The 17712-nt window shown below is 41.6% G+C and overlaps 1 protein-coding gene across 1 annotated transcript in view; it reads right to left on the minus strand.

Moving 5' to 3' along the window:
- Positions 1 to 5470: 5470 nt before the first annotated feature.
- Positions 5471 to 17712, minus strand: part of ntrk2a (neurotrophic tyrosine kinase, receptor, type 2a) — a gene marked incomplete at both ends in the record, with an annotated part of 75599 nt that continues 63357 nt past the window's right edge. The window contains 5 exons of the mRNA XM_080035231.1: positions 5471 to 5656; positions 7450 to 7608; positions 16641 to 16725; positions 16947 to 17102; positions 17381 to 17553. Coding sequence (XP_079891357.1) covers positions 5471 to 5656; positions 7450 to 7608; positions 16641 to 16725; positions 16947 to 17102; positions 17381 to 17553 — 759 coding nt within the window. The remainder of the gene's footprint in view (positions 5657 to 7449; positions 7609 to 16640; positions 16726 to 16946; positions 17103 to 17380; positions 17554 to 17712) is intronic.

A 17712-nucleotide genomic window follows, 5' to 3' on the forward strand; every position in this document is an offset into this window, starting at 1 on the left:
CATTCCTCTCCCTGTATTCACACACACAGACACACACGCACAAGCACAAACACAAACACACACACACAGACACACACACACACACACGCACACACACACACACACACACACACACACACACACACACACACACACCCTTAACTTGTCAGCATATTAACTTGCAGGATCTCTGATGTGACATTACACTTTTTATTAATTACATTGTATCACAACAGACTGGTCCACATTCAGAGATAAATCATATCATCATCACCATTACCATCATATGACTGACTATGATCATTTCCACCACGTAACTGCATGACTGTACAGGTGTGTGTGTGTGTGTGTGTTTGTGTGGCTGTGTGTGTGTGTGCCAGTGGAACACTTTTGCTTCACTCTACCAAACAAGCTTCTTGCAAAGACAGACGTCAGCGGCACAGTATTTCCATCTGTTTAATTACCTCGAGTGCTTTGCAATATAGCTGTTTCTTACATTTTGAGGCAGAGAAATAACAATTTTAACACGTCTTCGATACAGAAACCTTACAACTTTTTGTCCTCTGTCCTACTGTCGGCCTTTTACAATTCAAACAGCCACAAAACATCCAAAATCCTCCTTTTTTATCTTTTCTACCACGGCGGCAGCAGCGAAAAACCTTCAAAACAGAGAGACAAAACAGCACATAACCCCAAAATAATTTGTACTGAAAAAAAACAGAGATACTGCATATTGCAAATCACAGTTTCATTTTTTCTTTCTTCCCTTTTTTCCCCAAGAGAAGCAGTTTTTTTCCCGTGGCATTCCATTTTCCAGGATGTATGGGCTTCGGAAGCATGTGTGCACAACGGTAATATTCAAGATGACCTTTATGATACTTCAGCTCTATTAGCTTACACTGTGATGTGATGGGGGTTTGAGTGAAGGAGGGGATTAAATGTGATATGGATCATAACACACTCAAAGTTGGGATGTGTATCTCGGGTCACTTAGTCACATGGTTTAGCTCAAACTCCTGCCAATGGTGACATTAACATGAGGCTTTGGGCGAAAGAAAAATCTCCATCAATATTGCTGATATACGTCTGTGAAACCCAAGCTTTAGCAAGGCTTTGTGACGAGCAAGGAGGCTGATTTTGAAGACATACATAAAGCGAATTGAGTAATTTCATAAATCTTAGCTGCCATAATCAGTCCAGTCCAATGTGAATGGGTGAAGTCATTTATCATGAATTAGGTGAACGGCGACAACAAATCGATTCCCGATTCCTTAATTGAATCTTGTTGCATTTGAACTAGGATTTGCCTTAAGTCTGAATCCTCCTCCCTCAATCAGCCTCCCTCCCCCCTCCCCACACACACACACACACACACACACACAAACAAACACATATACACAAATTCACGCCACCGGGAGAATGAGCAAACAACTGCTCTTGCATCCCGGTGGGCAGTTGTGTACATCATGACATTTTGTGTTATTTGTGGGTCCCGTGTAGCGAGCCATTTCTCTGCCCCTTCACTTCTCGGACGAAAGAAGAAAAATGTACAATCTAGAATACTGACACAGTCTTGGACACAGCAGTTTGTGATGCTTATTTCGTTCAGGAGCTTATTCACATTTGTACAAGTTTTTTTTATTTAATGTTTTCGTTTGTTCATTCCTCTTTCGCTGTTGTTTTCGTTTTTACAAAAAAATGTAAGGAAAAAAAGTAGCACTTTTTAGAGACCAAAGTTTAAGACTATCACGTACAGTAGGCAGCATAGAAGAGGAACATTGGTTTGAATAGTCTATTTTACAGTAGGTCACTTGAAGACTAGAGAGAAAGAGAGAAGTCTGTGATTGTCAGTCCCTCCTTTTTACGGGGCGTCCATTCATACATCAGGTATTGTTTGTCTTCCTTTTTTTCTCCTTTCTGAACAATATATTGGATCTGAGGTGTTGATACAGCTGATCTCCAGTCAGAGTTGTGTTAAGGTTTCACAGAACATTCCTGCGTTATGCTGACAAGTCTACTTTATAACAAATGCCCCTCTCTCAGCTTCTTTCTAGCATAACGCTTGTCCAACTGGACAGTTCATTATATTAAAAAACAAACAAACAAACAAACAAAGGTAACACAGCAGCTACGTAAACACTCAGCTGGGATGTTGCTTCGACCTAGTCTACTCTTTTGACATCGGGGTCGTTCATATGCTCATATGTGTTTGTTTCTTGCTGTGTGTATTAATATCACACACACACACACACACACACACACACACACACACACACACACACACACACACACACACACACACACACACACACACACACACACACACACACACACACACACACACACACACACACACACACACACACATACTGTATACAGGGCCTCACTCACACACCCAGCCCCTCTGTCGTTGCAGAGTTATCGTTTGGCAAGTTCTTGAATCTTGTTGAGTGTGCTCACAGCGCTCTACTCTACTTGACTGCACAGCAGGGATGGATTGTGAGGGCCTTGTTAGCCTGCCTTGTCAAATGCTTCAGCCACATTCACCCACGGATAGATGCCAATGAGCTTGCAGTATGTCAAGCAAAATCTACAAATGTGGCATACCGGTGTAACATCCATCCCTGTTGTGGAGTGCTCTGTGCACGAGAACAGGCTGTGTAGCTGTTAAGAGGGAGCCTGACATACAAAATACACTCAAGAATATCTTACACATTTTCGAAAAACATAATCAATTAAACCAGTGATCATTTTCAGTCAGTTTGTCGTTGCAAAAGGCAACCTCAGATATAGAAAGAAATATACAAAATGCTCCTTAATTTATAAATAATAAAACTATTAATCATCAAATCAACACTGCAAATTCACAAACATCGATACCATCAAGTGCTGTTGTTAATAAACAAATAAGATTTGAATTTCCGGATTGATGTTTTACCTCTGATTAAACATGGCTGTTATGAATGAAACTCAATGATAATGACTTTTTTAAATGTCTGTAAAGAGTAAAATGACAAAAACAAACAATAAATGAGCGTCTGTGTATGCATTTCAGCAGTTGTATATACAGTGTATGTCTGTCTGTGTGTGGACCAGATATGCAAGCTGCACTGTAAGTGAGTGAAGTGGTTCCCAATAATGGGATGTGTGGTGCATTATTGAGTTTATTCTCAGTGTAAGCTGTTGGTGAATTGCCAGTAAAATGTGTATGTGTAGATAATGTATGGGTGCGTGAGTGTTAGTGTGGTTGGGGCCAGTCATAGGAATGTGATAGGAGCTTGAAGTCGAAGTTGTGGCTTATAGAACATGTGCAGGCCGCAGTAATGATGGATGCTCACTTTCACTTTGTCCCTAAGGACATTCACACCTCTGCTCCCTCTCCTCCAGCTTCTCTCACTCCTTCATCTTCTTCTAAATGACCCATCCGTACCCTTTTCACTCCCGTCCTCTTCTCTCCTTCTACCCCATTGCTTTCATTCTGAACTCTCTCCCTTCCTCTCCATTTCTTCCCAGTATGCATTACTACCTCTCCTCCTCACCCTCTCTGTTCTTCTTCTGCTTTACCTCTCCTCTCCATCCTTCCTTCTCAGCCATAAAACAATAAGTCTTGAATGTCTGTGAGGAGACTGTGCTAATGGAGCCCATTAGCCTGTAATGAAATATACATTACACCATTACAGTGGACGGGGGCCTGGCTAAAGCACTGCACCGCTCAAATAATAAAACATGCACAATTCAATTTCCTTCTCGGACCGTTTTGAGTGTCTTTCAGTGTGCGCGCGTGTGTGTGTGTGTGTGGAGATTGTGGGGTGATGGGATAAGGTATACAGTGCATGTGTGTGTGTGTGTGTTCGTTCTCATGGGCATCCCCTTTAGCACAGATGTGGTTTTCAAGGATGTCTGAGTGCTGAGAGCCTTGATGATTTAATATGGGTTGACCAAATGAACCACACCTTCTACAGTGCCACCGCCCACACATCTGACCGTGATCTGACCACTTCTAAACCAAGCCTCCCTTAGCAACCTTTACAACCCCCCACCTCACCCACCCCCCATCTCCCTTCAACACCAAGACCTCACCATAGTTAGACAGCTGCGGACAAATGAATCAATTGACCTCCGACACGAGCGATTGACATCACAAGTGAAGCATCTGTCACTTAGTTTGGGTGATGGGGGGCAGGAGGGGGGTTAGTAGTCATCATGTTTCCCTGTGCTGTATGTCAGTGCCAGTGTTCAGGCCTGAGCAAAGTCAGTATGTGAGAGAAAGCAGTGGTCCAATGCAGTATGCAGAAAGGAGTGCATACATACAGTATTTCCCTATAATCGTGCCTGGTGTTTAAGGAGATATTGTAGATCAGTGCTGGATAGATCAAGCTTCTTCTATCTTTTTTTTTCTTTTGAACATTTCTAGTATTCAGCATTTACAATTACAGTATAGTATTATACCTCAGGCTTCTTCCTGAATGACATTTTTCACCACAGAAGTTCAGTTCAGCTTCAGCAGACACTGTGTTGTTAGTTATTGATTGATTGTTTTTGTGATTTAGTGATTTTTTTTGTGTTTGTCTCTGTTTTGTTTTAACAGGCAAAATTAAGTCTTCTCCCATTGAGTCACACAGAAAACCAGATTGTGTTTCACTTTTTCTCCTTTTTCATCACTCTGTCACACTGATCTGTTAATCAACCCCCTTGTGTTGTCTTGTTGGATGAATGCTGACATTAATACTGGTGTACAGTTTTTGACAGACAGAAAGACAGACAGGTCGAGAGGGGGCGGAAACACAGTGTCTTCATGGCTCCACATATCACGGAACCATTTTAGTCCGAAGTGTCTCATAGTCGCACATTGTCTTATATTTACACACAGAGGGGTTGGGAGCTCCTGGAATCTTTTTCCACTGTTCAAAAAAGTCCTGTGGTCCAACATGAGGCGAAGGGACGAATCACCAAATTTGAAGTCTAGTTTGTCAGGTTCCACCTACGTATTTAGGCGGCAGTCAGTTTAAAGCATTTGTAAAAGGAGAGAGAGGCTTTTATTTCCTCCTCCAAAGTTTAATCACTCTCTGTAAATGTCTCTTTCAGGAGGGAGAAGTAGAGATGCACAAAGGAGAGAAATGAGAAGAGTGGAGAAGAGGCTATTGGGTGACAGGTTGAGGATTTTTATGTTTGCCTTTAAGAGTTTGATAATAGCTTCACGTCCTGTACAGCGATATCTCCCGGATTCGCACTTTCACACACACACACACACACACAAACACACACATACACACACACACACACACACACACACACACACACACACACACACACACACACACACACACACACACACACCTGCAGGAGTATCGCACACCACTTCTTTCACAGGTGTCTCACCCAAACACTCACACTCATGCAACCTCAAATGAACTCAACCAAACAAACACAAACACACAAACAAACACACAGAGACATCCAGATCCCTCCTCCGTCCTTCCTTTTCCTGTGCTCAGCCCAGTATGTCCAGGTAAACCGGCGAGGCCTTGGCCAGGTTGAGTAGCAGACAGTGGATTTCTTTGATGTTGAGTCTCATGTGCGGCTCCCTCTGCCAGCAGCCCAGCATCAGGTCGTAGACTTCTTTGGGGCAGGTCCTGGGGCGCTGCAGCACCCTGCCCTGGGTTATACACTCTATCACCTGCACAGGAAGAACCACAGACATCAAGTTTAATGAACAAAACAAACCAAACCAAAAGGAACATCCTCATCAGTTGAGTCTGAAGGCGATGGAGCATCCGCTATAGCTGAAGTTTCTTTAAACCCCCAACCCCGCCCCCCCAGCAGTGGCTCACCGTGGATAATTTATTTTAATTCATTATTAAGTTAAACGAGAGAGCGGAGTAGACAACCAGACGAAAACCAATCCAATCTCTCAATAGCAGTGTAAGAGGAAATGTAGTGCTTTGGCACAGAACTTCAAAAACAATACAGATTCCAGCCTTAAATCTTTCTTGAGGATGAGAATTTGTGGATCAAGGACAGGACACTTTGAAACCCAAAGAGCTGCTCGCATACGTTTTCAGCACAAGGACTCTATCGCTCCTTGGCCGAGTTTTAGAAAATATCTATACCATTATATATATATATATCATATTTTTTTGGCATTTGTGCTTTATTAGACAGACTTTTAGAGACAGAGTTGAAATGGGGCAAAGAGGGCAACATACAGAGAACTGACCAGGGCGGGATTCGAACCCGGATCTGCTTCAGGGCCCGGGCCCGGGGGGGGGGGGCTCTTACCCACTGCGCCACGAGCGCCCCCAGCCTGTCATATAATTAAGCTTTTTATAATTTCCTCAACTATTAAATAAACCCTGCTGTGTGCGTGGAATAAATACAAATACAGTGGTATCTATTAGCTTCAGAAAAACAGTTTGTGTGTCTTCCAAATTGCCATTGATCTAAATTTGAGAGCAAAATGCCATACCTAAAGATTATCATTTAATAGCTCTTAACTAGTACAAATCAATTTTGTTAGAGTGTCATCAATTTGCTCATCAATCAATGACCTACTCCTCATCCATTTTGTGTGAGTGGATGAATAAAGCGTATCTCAGTTTGGGTCAAAATGTCCTGTCCTGTGTAAAAGATATATGAGGTCGGAGGTGAGTGGACTTTGAAATCGAGAGAGATTTGAATTGATGTCAACGGGAAAAGAAGTCAGTGGAAAGGGCCAAAGGTTATACTTCTGGATGAAACCTGACTGGGTCAGGAGGAGAAAGTGGAACTGCTGAAACGGTTGGAAAGCTGTAACCAGAGTTGAGGTCGTTGTGGGGTTGTTGAGGTTAAGGTTAAGGTGAAGGGTTGAAGAAGCGCTCTGATGCGTCTTTGTTTCCCGGAAACTAGGTCAAGACCCCGAGTCCCAACATGTAAGAGCTATTCATTATTCAGACGAATCAGACAATTGTTTACTCGAGTAAATATAAATTATCTATGAAGGGACAGGTTTAAAAATATCGATATACAGATATCCAAAATATACATAATGCCAAAACATTTGTTAGGTTTAATATGAATGGAAATCTACATTCTATTGGCTGTATGAGTCCTGAATATAAAATAAACACTTATAGGCAACAGGGAATTTATGCAAAACCCTTTTGAAAGACGGGGCTTGAAAAATGTATTTCCAATCGAGATGCGAAGCACATATGGTTGCTCCGAGCGCCTCAGATCTGTGTCTCATACCTCGCAATTCATTCAAGACACGATGAAATGATAAACAACATATTTCGCCTTGGCTCTATATACTACGGTATATATTAGATTCACATGGTGTGTACCTATGCCATCACTTATTAAGCTGAATGTTCTTCCATGGTAACATTTACATTAAGTTACAGTGTGTTGCACTATTGGCTTAAATAATTCGTTTTAGAGGTGGAATAAAACCAGTCAAATTTGTAATACGCATCTGTGCTTCACATGTACCTCATTATTGGACAGCTGGTACCAAGGCTGTTTTCCGTAGGTGAAGATCTCCCAGAGAACAACTCCGAGACTCCAAACGTCGCTCTCGGTGGTGAACTTTCTGTACATGATGCTTTCAGGGGGCATCCAGCGGATCGGCAGCATGGTGTGACCTCCGACCTGTGAACACAACACACAGAAAGAGAGTATAAAGTCAGTATAGTGTTCCCTGGACATATTGATGAATTAAGATGTATACAGATTTATACATACTCTATATTATAGTAGTTAGTTCTATCCCTTTCTATAAATTTCTATGCTATTCCACTACATTGTGCAGTTGAAGTCCACAGTCACGCCACTTTTCCTCTTCCTCACAAGGCTTCACTCAAGGAATTTCAATAGGCCTACAGATTAAAGCAGTGCTGCAAACATTTCCCTCCTCTAAAACTGCTGCATGAGTTGTTTATATGTCGGCAAAATTTGATGGTTTGGCACGGTAAATTGCATCATCTCCGTGACTGTAGCACACCTAACTGCTGATTAGTGCGTACTTTCATTCAAGTGAAGGGGACACTGGTGAGAAAGCATTGTTCTATACTCCTTCAGCTCCCATGGAACAAGCTTAACTAATTAGAGGAATGTCAAAAAAAAATTGTACGGAATGAGACAACTGATCTAACAAATAAACAAAGTTGCTGGATTAGATAAACAAATGTTTGCTATAAAATGTGTGAGCGATTCCTCAGAATCTAGAAATGAACAGAGCTAATCCCACACAGGAACTGAGAGGCACTGCCAGAGGTATATTTGATAATTTCATTAAGCGCCGATGTGAACTGAGCCTTTGGAGCCCATTTGATTGTCGTATTCATTTGCTGTTTGTGCTGTTCATGACCGACAGTTCATTCCTGTGGAGACTCTCACAGACTTTGTCAGGGCCGCTGCTAAGCTTTTGGGTGCCCTAAGCTGAAATTGTCAGTGATGCCCCCCCACTCCCCCAAAAAAAAAAAAAACACCAAGAAGCTCGCGTCCGTAGGGCGTGAGCAAATTTTTTTTGCCCTTGCAAGATCTCTGCGACTGCTTTTTGGCACATTTGCTGTAGTGATGAGTTTTTGCGAACAGCATTTACTAACAGAAAGAACAGCTTAACTTGTGAAAAAAGAAAAAAGTTGCCTAGTATCCTACTAACTGCCTTTGCAAAGGAATTGAGTGATAGGATCATAGACAGATTATGAGATAATGGGCCCCTGGGCACACACTCTTAAAGGGCCCCCCACTTGTCCCTATCCAGTCAGGTACACTGAATTTTCTACACGGATACATACAATTAATGGCAAAAACATATTAAGGAAGTCAGTGTTTCCCACAGGATTTTGGGGTATTGTTGGAGGGACCCTGTACCTTGTTGGGTGGTCCGGGGGTATGCCCCCCCAGAATTTTTTTTACCTTTTTAAAGTAAAATGCATCAATCTGGTAGCCTGGCGCTACCAGACCATCGTACTTCATTTCATTTGTACAGAAGGTCTGGAAGTGCTGTAATTGGCAAACGTTCACTCACTTGGAGGCGGGTGTCTGTTGAAGTTTAAAACTATTGGATCTGCTCAGTGCCACTCTGGATCTGCCAACCAATCACATAACGTTTGGTCGTGAGCCGGCTTCTGACGGTGCGTTCAGGGAACTCGGAAATTTCCGACTTCACTACATATTGTAGTCTATGGATCTACCGGTACCTGGCAACGGTAACTTGTTAGAGCCTAACGTTTAGTTATTTGGATGAGAAAGGTTTTAGGCGTCCATACTTTCCCGAGCAGATGCACTGGAACACAGACAGGTCGGAACTCGGAACTACCAAGTCGGAAATGTCCGAGTTCCGAGCGTAAGGGAACGCAGCATTCAACTGAAACTGGAGCGCGACTTCGACCCTCATCGTTCTCAGCCACTTCCTCTGTTTGCTGATTGGATACTTAGAAATCTGTTCGGAAGAATCTCACTAATACGCCAGACTGACTACTGAAGGGAAAATGAAATTTGGGCGGAAGTAGGTAGGCGGGCGGAGCCAGGCTATCAATCTGGTGCACTTTGAGAGGATATTTTAGAGGCTAGAGAGATATCAAATCCTGAGATGCAGAAGGAACATTATTTTTCAGATTTTTCTTAAACAGGCAGCACTCTTTACTCTGCAACTGTAAAAACAGTAGATTGGTCTGCAGACCCATGTTCTATGATGGAGGGGCCCATTTCAACAGATAAAGGGTGGATATGAACAATTTAGAATTCACACATATAAAGCTTATTTGTGTATGTGTGAGGGGGGCTTCAACCCCCTTAGACAGAGCTACTAATGCTGTTGTTTTTAACTTGCTTTTGTATTTCTCCCCTACTAGTTGAGGGGCCCATGATGATTTATATCTTGTTACATTTTAATGAGTACTTATATTTAGGCTATTCCTTTTTGGACCCTGTTATTGACATCAGTGTCTGAGCTCTTTGACTATGGAACATGAAAAGTTACTATCAGTATCTCTGGCTGAGGGCCCCCCTGAGCCCTTGGGCCCCTGGGCCTGTGCCCGGTGTGCCTGTGCAGTAATCCACCCCTGGATAGGTTACACAATTAAGAAAAAACAACGATGGGCCTGTTCATAACTAATTTATATATTTTTTGTAATGTAATGATTATCATGAACTTTTTAAAAAAAACTATTTTGGGGGGCCCCCGGACCATCTCTTTTTCCTTTTTAATTAAAAAAAAAAAAAAAAAAAAAAAAAAAAATATCATTTTTTTTTTTTTGGGGTGCCCCCCCAGGAACTTGGTGCCCTACGCAGTCTGCGTACTCTGCGTATAGGGAGCGGCAGCCCTTACTTTGACTGCAGACTGAATGCAGGCTAATCCACTGGGCTGTGGTTAGAGTGTGAAGAACCTTCCGGTGTTTGAGCCTTACTGTCACATGCCACACACTAACATGAGATTACAGTGTAAAGTTTGGATAAAAGCTGTAATGATTTTCATATTCATTTGTAGGCATCCGGCCAATAACAACAAACTATTCCTCTGTTGCTTTTAATTTATTTTTTAACCCAAACCTGCTCAAAGATAAAGTGAATGAATCCCAACCCTGAGTAGGCTACTGATGTTGTTCTCCCTGATACTGCGCCTCCCCCTCACTTCTCCTCCCAACATGAATCTACCGACCCATCTGCGCTCCATTGCTCCACACAGATAGCGCAATCCATTTTCTGAGGTTTATGCCTGTTATTAATGGCTTGGCATTCACACTTGGTTTGTTTCTTTGTTAGTCAGTGGGTTATTTAATGGAGTAATAAAATGTGCACTGTCACATAGATAGCCATCAGGTTCACTGGTACGCCTGGGGAAACATATCTGCCTCCATCTCTTCAGCTCTTACTACTCATAACCCGGCCCTCCTCGCTGTAATGCCACTTGCTGCTGTTTTGATCACTTTTTCTTATCCTCTCTCTGTCTTCCGTCAAATTCAAATGTGCTTTATTGGCACGGCCTTGAGGACTGATGCACCGCATTGCCACAACAGCGTAGCACAAAGGTAACAATGCAAGAAAGATAATTCAGAATACAACAGAAAACAAATAGTTTACATAATACAGGACAGACACTACAAAACGCAAACAATGTATTTACTAAGTGGAGAACAGGTTGCACCACACAAGCTGTTTTTTTATGGACCAATTAGTTATTTAGATATTTACCATCACAAACTGGCAACTTACTGTAAACTGGGTTATGAATCAACCGACAAAGCTAACATTAGCCTAGCTTGCTAAGGTCCGTTTGATTAAAAATGGTAATGGTAGACAATATAGATAAGATTCTCAAAATGCTTCAAAATGATGTGACTGGGAAGATTATTATTTAAAATACGAATCCACCTCAAATTAGTTACAATTGTTCAGCCAACAGCATTACACAAAATAAGTAGGCCTAATAAAGGTTAGCATAATTTGGTAGGTCCCACTTATGTCCCACTTATACTAACTCTGAACCACACATTTCTCCATATATGCACAGACCTTGTTTATATACGATCTATGGCACAGATATAAAACAAAGTCACGTCTACATTAACAAAGCAGAAGTTGTCTTTAAAAAAAGTCACATCATAGCTTATGATGCAACGGCAATGTCCTGCTTACATAAATATAACTCATTATATAGTAAATAGATAATGATTATTAGATGGATAGTGAAAGGGATTCCAGACACAGCCATTTTTCATTCTGTTCTAAAGTTTATGATTGTATTTATTCACTGATGGTACGCATTAGTCTTTTTGTTTTATTCATCATTGCAGATCATTTCCCCGGATGGTCTGAAATATTAATATATGGCCCCCTGAACTGCCAAGCTACATTTAAATGTTTTAAATGTTTGTTAACCGTCTACTGACAGTGTGCTTTGAAGGGCAGTAGGTGAAAAGAGAAGGGTGGCCCTTTTTTCAAGAAAGCCCCTAACAAGGCAAAATTAAAAGGGAAAGCAAGAAAAAAGAAATAATAAAAGAGCAGCAGGAGAGGGGGCATCACATGTTGAGAAATTCATGTTGACAGTGGAGCAAAGAGACACTCTGAAGTAGGCCTATTAATGGCATATCTCTCTATCATCAGCTCTTTTTCTGTTTTCTCTTGGCTGTCAGTAGTTGCCAGTTTTGTTTTCTTGACTGTCCCCTTTCTCTCTCTTTCTCTCCCATTCTCACCTTCCCCTCACCGTCTCTAAGCCCGCTTGTCTGTCTCTCTCCCTCTCTGTCTTATAAATATGCATTATTTCAGCTATAGACATTGCCCTGAGTGTTCCAGGAAACCATTAAAATTAAAGAGAAGCCAACAAAATAAAGCAGAGGAAGGCTGTGGGGTCTCTGTAGTGACCTTCAGGAGGCTGTGGTATCCATAGCAACAGGAGCGGCTTTAAAAAGAAAGCATTATGGGATGTGGTGTAGGAGGGGCTTATGAGACTAACTCCGCCTACTCTTTGTCAAACAGGAACCCTACCTTAATTGCCCTCTGTATTGCCATGGAAACAAAAACTCTTTCCAAGAATGCAGTTATGTGTGTCTGTGTTATTTTGTAATTTCCAAGCTGTAGAAATTAGCTTGATCTCAGAAACAGTAAAATGGTTGACAAAGAAAATATACATATATAAAAAAAAAATCTTATCTATCTATTATATTATTCTTATATCGCCCTATATGACACCAAGATATCCCGTTGTGATGAACAAAGACTGTGCTATTCCATTTAGATATGAGTGTTTTTATAGTAAGCAGCAGTCGGCTTCAGTTGAACAGCCTGTTGCTAGTAGCAACTACTACTGGCACAGTTCCAAAGCCATTGCTGGCATTGTTACATTCAGTCTTTTTGTTGGATTTGAGTGACCAAGAAAAAAAGGCACGCGCACTTTTCATGCCATTGTCAGAGCATTGAAATACTGTGAAGGTAATTTTTGGGTAGGGAGTAGGGACACAACAAAATCACACACAAACCATAATCTGGTCTGTAATTTGCCAATTATTCTTTAGCATCCTGTTGTTGTAACTTACTACCAAAAAGGCTATATGAAAAGGGGTACACTATGATTATATATTACATTTAAGTAATCATTTAGAATGAATCCATAATATAATACAGCCAATTTCATTTTAAGAAGATCCAGTAGCTTCTCCCTCAACCTACTCTAAAACATCTTCAATCAATACGTGTAATAGTAGATGAAAATTTAACACATTTATTTGTATTTTTGTGTAATAAAACGATTAATTGATGCGTAAAATACATACAACTTAGGGTCCCGTTTAGGCAATAGGCAATAAGGTTAGATTTGCTAAAAACTCACAGACTACCTTTAACAATGTGTGGTTGTGGTATACATACTGTATATGATTATAATCATGTTAAAGGTACAATACAATTATATTTAGAGATGATAAAAATCTTAAATATTTATCAGAAGAATTAATTATTTTTACACAATGGTTTGCAAATTCTCATAAGGTAAATTTGAATATGCGTCAAAAGTATCATGTTTGTGTTGATGTATATCTTTCCATAGACGGCGGTGTTTGTCTGTCCACATGTTCACTCTCTCCTACTCCAGCCTCTCCAGGTTTCTCCATTAAGAGGCTGTTTGTCTGTGCTGCTCGGGACCCATAGATGGGTTGTTAAAAAAAACGAAATAAATAAATAACTGCCAGAGCCAAATGACTCTGCAGAGACTTTTTGGCTCTGCTTTGTTGCAAGTGTTTTTCTACAGCCTCTATAAGCAGCGTAAAATACAGCCAGGCTCCAAACCTCAAAAACCCCAAGCAGACATTTAATTTCCTTTCATTTCAACATATTTGGTCATTAAAATCAGTGTAGGGAGAAATATAACAAATGTGCTGTATTTGTGCAGTTGTTCTACCCAACTCCAACTCCAGCCCCACACACCCACCCACCCATCCACCCTCCCCCCCGCCCCCCACACACACACACTCACACCTATCCACCCACTTCAACAAACACACGGAGAAGAGCCTGCATGGAAAGGCTCATGGTTTTGAATCGTGGCATCCTGTCTGCCTTCTGAAGCTTCAGGTTGGTTGTGTAACAGGGGATCCAATGACGTCACCACAGCCCTTTTGGTCCTACGCCTCTGCTTCTATTTCTATTCCCTTGCAAGCAAGCAAACACACACACACACACACACACACACACACACACACACACACACACACACACACACACACACACACACACACACACATTCCCACTGTGGGGGGGGGAGGGGCTCCAATTCCTCTATGACTCATCTTTGTTCCTGTCTGACGCAAGAGCATGACTGGGTCCTGACAGCCTCTACCACACACACACACACACACACACACACACACACACACACACACACACACACACACACACACACACACACACACACACACACACACACACACACACACACACACAGACACACACACACACACACACACAGACACACCTCTCTGTCTCTCCTGGATGCTGAAACATGACTGGATCATTGTGTTCTGTCTCCCACCATGCTGTACCTCTCTTCTGCTCTGCCATTTTTCTTCCCCGTCTGACAACCTCTCTATCTGTCCTCTTCTGTCAATTGTTCATGCTTTTGTTTGTTATATCGACTATAACCTGAACACTGCACACAGGCCTGCATACCCCTCCTCTTCCACCTCAGCATGTGTCTGCTCCGTTCAACACTCTATCGCTGCCATTTTCTCATTTTGTAAATTTTATTTTTTGTGTTGTTTTTCTCTCCCTTCCTGGCCTCCTATCACCCTTTACCTTTTTTCATCCCTTTTTTTTCCATGTCTTACTCCCCTTTCATCTGTTTGCCTCGGTCTCTCACACTTCCAGCTCTCTCCCTCTCACCCCCTCTCTCTTTCCCGAGCACTGCCTCAGCATACTAAACAGAAGTTCCCTGATTACTTTTCTTCCTGAGAAACGTTGGATACAACTTCGAGGCTCGTCACCAGACTCACCACTGCCTTCTCCCGTTGCCATGACTACAGCCTCGGCGCTTAGCTTTGCGGAGGGGTGAAAGGAAGAAAGAGGATGATGGGGGGGGGGGGGGGGGGTAGTTGTATGTCGTCACACAGACATAGTACAAAAGACAGCCGCATAGAAGAGAGCTTTTTCTTTCTTTCTTTCTTTCTTTCTTTCTTTCTTTCTTTCTTTCTTTCTTTCTTTCTTTCTTTCTTTCTTTCTTTCTTTCTTTCTTTCTTTCTTTCTTTCTTTCTTTCTTTCTTTCTTTCTTTCTTTCTTTCTTTCTTTCTTTCAGCTTTAATTTGATGCCATAACCAACTAGTTATTCCAAATGTAATCTCAACAGCGTTCAGAAAAAGGCCCAATGAAAAGTCAATGTTCCATGCGCTTGGAATACAGATTGATTGCGGCCATGTGGATCTTGTGTGTGTGACCATTTTAACATTGAGATTCAGCTCTGGGTTCATGAAACGTTTCCTCCTTGGAGGGAAAACCGAGTAACGGTAAAACGACAACAAATAGAAATATTTAGTGAAAGTGTATTTGTAAAGCTCATAAAACAAATATAAAAATATATATAGCCTACATGAAATTTTAAATTTTTTAACATATTTCTACTAAACTATATCTTTTTTTATATGTACAGTTCATTTTGAATTTAATTCAATTTTCCTCTCTCTCTATTGTGGCATCATGTTTAGTAAAGACACAATTACATACATCAATCCCATTACTGAATAATACCCCCATCAAGTTACTTATAATTTGTCTCTTTCTGAATGTTGTTGTTATGGCGATTATTTGCCCAATCAAATGGCTGCTGCTTCCCTCCCTTCCTCCATCCCTCTTTTGCTCTATCTCCCTCATCCTCCCAGTTCTCTGTCACTGTCACTCATGTCAGTTTGTCACAATGGACGGAAGAAACGGCAGGAAAAATGGACAGTCACTACCAATCAATCAGCACGATTTATTATATTTCTGCCTGTTAGAAAGGTGACAGATTGCTTCACGGAAGCAAAACACACACACACACACACACACACACACACACACACACACACACACACACACACACACACACACGCACACACACACACACTTTGTACCCATGTACATTTTTAGGATTTGCTCTCCCTTTGATTTTTGCATAGTAGCCTATCATACACCGCCCCTGAGATGGGTCCTGGCGTGTGTGTGTGTGTGTGTGTGTGTGTGTGTGTGTGTGTGTGTGTGTGTGTGTGTGTGTGTGTGTGTGTGTGTGTGAGAGAGAGCGGTTATATCAGGCTCAAAATAATTTACAAAAATAAAAACTATGCGTAGTTTGAAGAAAAGGTCCCTTTTTTGTTTAATGGGTCATCATTTTAGCAATTTTTATATTAAGCATTTTTTTAATTGGGAAAATTAGGTATTTGCAGGCAACATACTTTATTTTAAAAAAACAGCATTCTGATTAAAAGTAGCCTTACAGTAAAATAAAGATATTGCTTAATTAAAAAAATAATATCACTACCCTGTAATTCACAACCAATCACCTTACTGGCTCCTAAAAGGGCTATTATCACTTTCTTATTGTAACTCGGCCAGTGTCCTTCAGTCATGCCCATGCAGGGGAGGAGCAGAGCGGGACCCATGCAGCAGGGAGGAGGCAGGCTAAAAGAAGGGCCAGAAAAGATATCGACACATACACCTACCCTGTAGTAGTCAGTGCTGTAGACGTCTCTGGACATGCCAAAGTCTCCAATCTTTACCAGCAGGTTCTCACCCACCAGACAGTTCCTGTGAGACAACCAAACACAAACTAAGTACAGAACAATAACAACAAGATGTACGGGTTGGGATGGAGATGTTTTTTTTGCATACTCACAGAAGTGTGTCTCTACTTAAACCTTAGCAGGTAATCCATAATAAAGGGTGTGAATAATGTTCCTGTATAATAACTGGTCATTGAGACTAATACAAATAAACACAGAGTGCAGTTAACGGAGCGTGTGACAAACCTAGTGGCCAGGTCGCGGTGCACAAAATGCTGTGATGCAAGGTAGACCATGCCAGATGCTATCTGCTGGGCAATGTGCAGCATTTGAGACTGGGTCAGCTCCACCTGCCGGGTGGTCAGACCATCTGACATCAGTACGGCGTCCGGACCGTGAGCCCTGTGAGCAGAACAGGTAGAGGATTATCATTAGCCTGGTTGTTGTTGTTGGAGTCATGTTGTTCCCTGTGAGGTTTTGTTAACTGTGCAGACTTCTATCAACCATGTGAAATACCATCTGCCCCCTTAACTTGATTGTTTTCAGAAACTTTGAAATAATTTGTCTAGTGATCCCTTTGCTTTCATGACAACGTTTTCAGACAAATGTTAATTTATTCAGCAAATCAGTTGCCATTTTGATGACATTTTGATGTGATGAAGAAACAGAGCCATGCATGCCTGAGGAACTTGTTGAGGTCTCCATGTTTCATGTACTCAAACACCATGATGAGAGGGTCGCTCTCCACGCAGACTCCGTAGAATGTGACAATGTGTTCATGTTGGAGGTTGGTCAGCAGCTCAGCCTCGCGGTGGAAGTCCTTCCTGGCATTTTCACTGGCCTCTTTGAGTGTCTGCACACACAGAAGTGACATTTCAATTAACCGCTGAATGAAAAACTCACACACATTATGCCACATACACTGTTCCCAATTAGTCATTTCAACAGTGCACCCAGTCTGTTCCAATTCATTTGGCGGATGTCCACAGAAGAAAAGAAGAAAAAAAAGCAA

Source organism: Ammodytes marinus (assembly GCF_949987685.1).
Source record: "Ammodytes marinus genome assembly, chromosome: 2".
Lineage (NCBI taxonomy): Eukaryota > Metazoa > Chordata > Actinopteri > Uranoscopiformes > Ammodytidae > Ammodytes > Ammodytes marinus.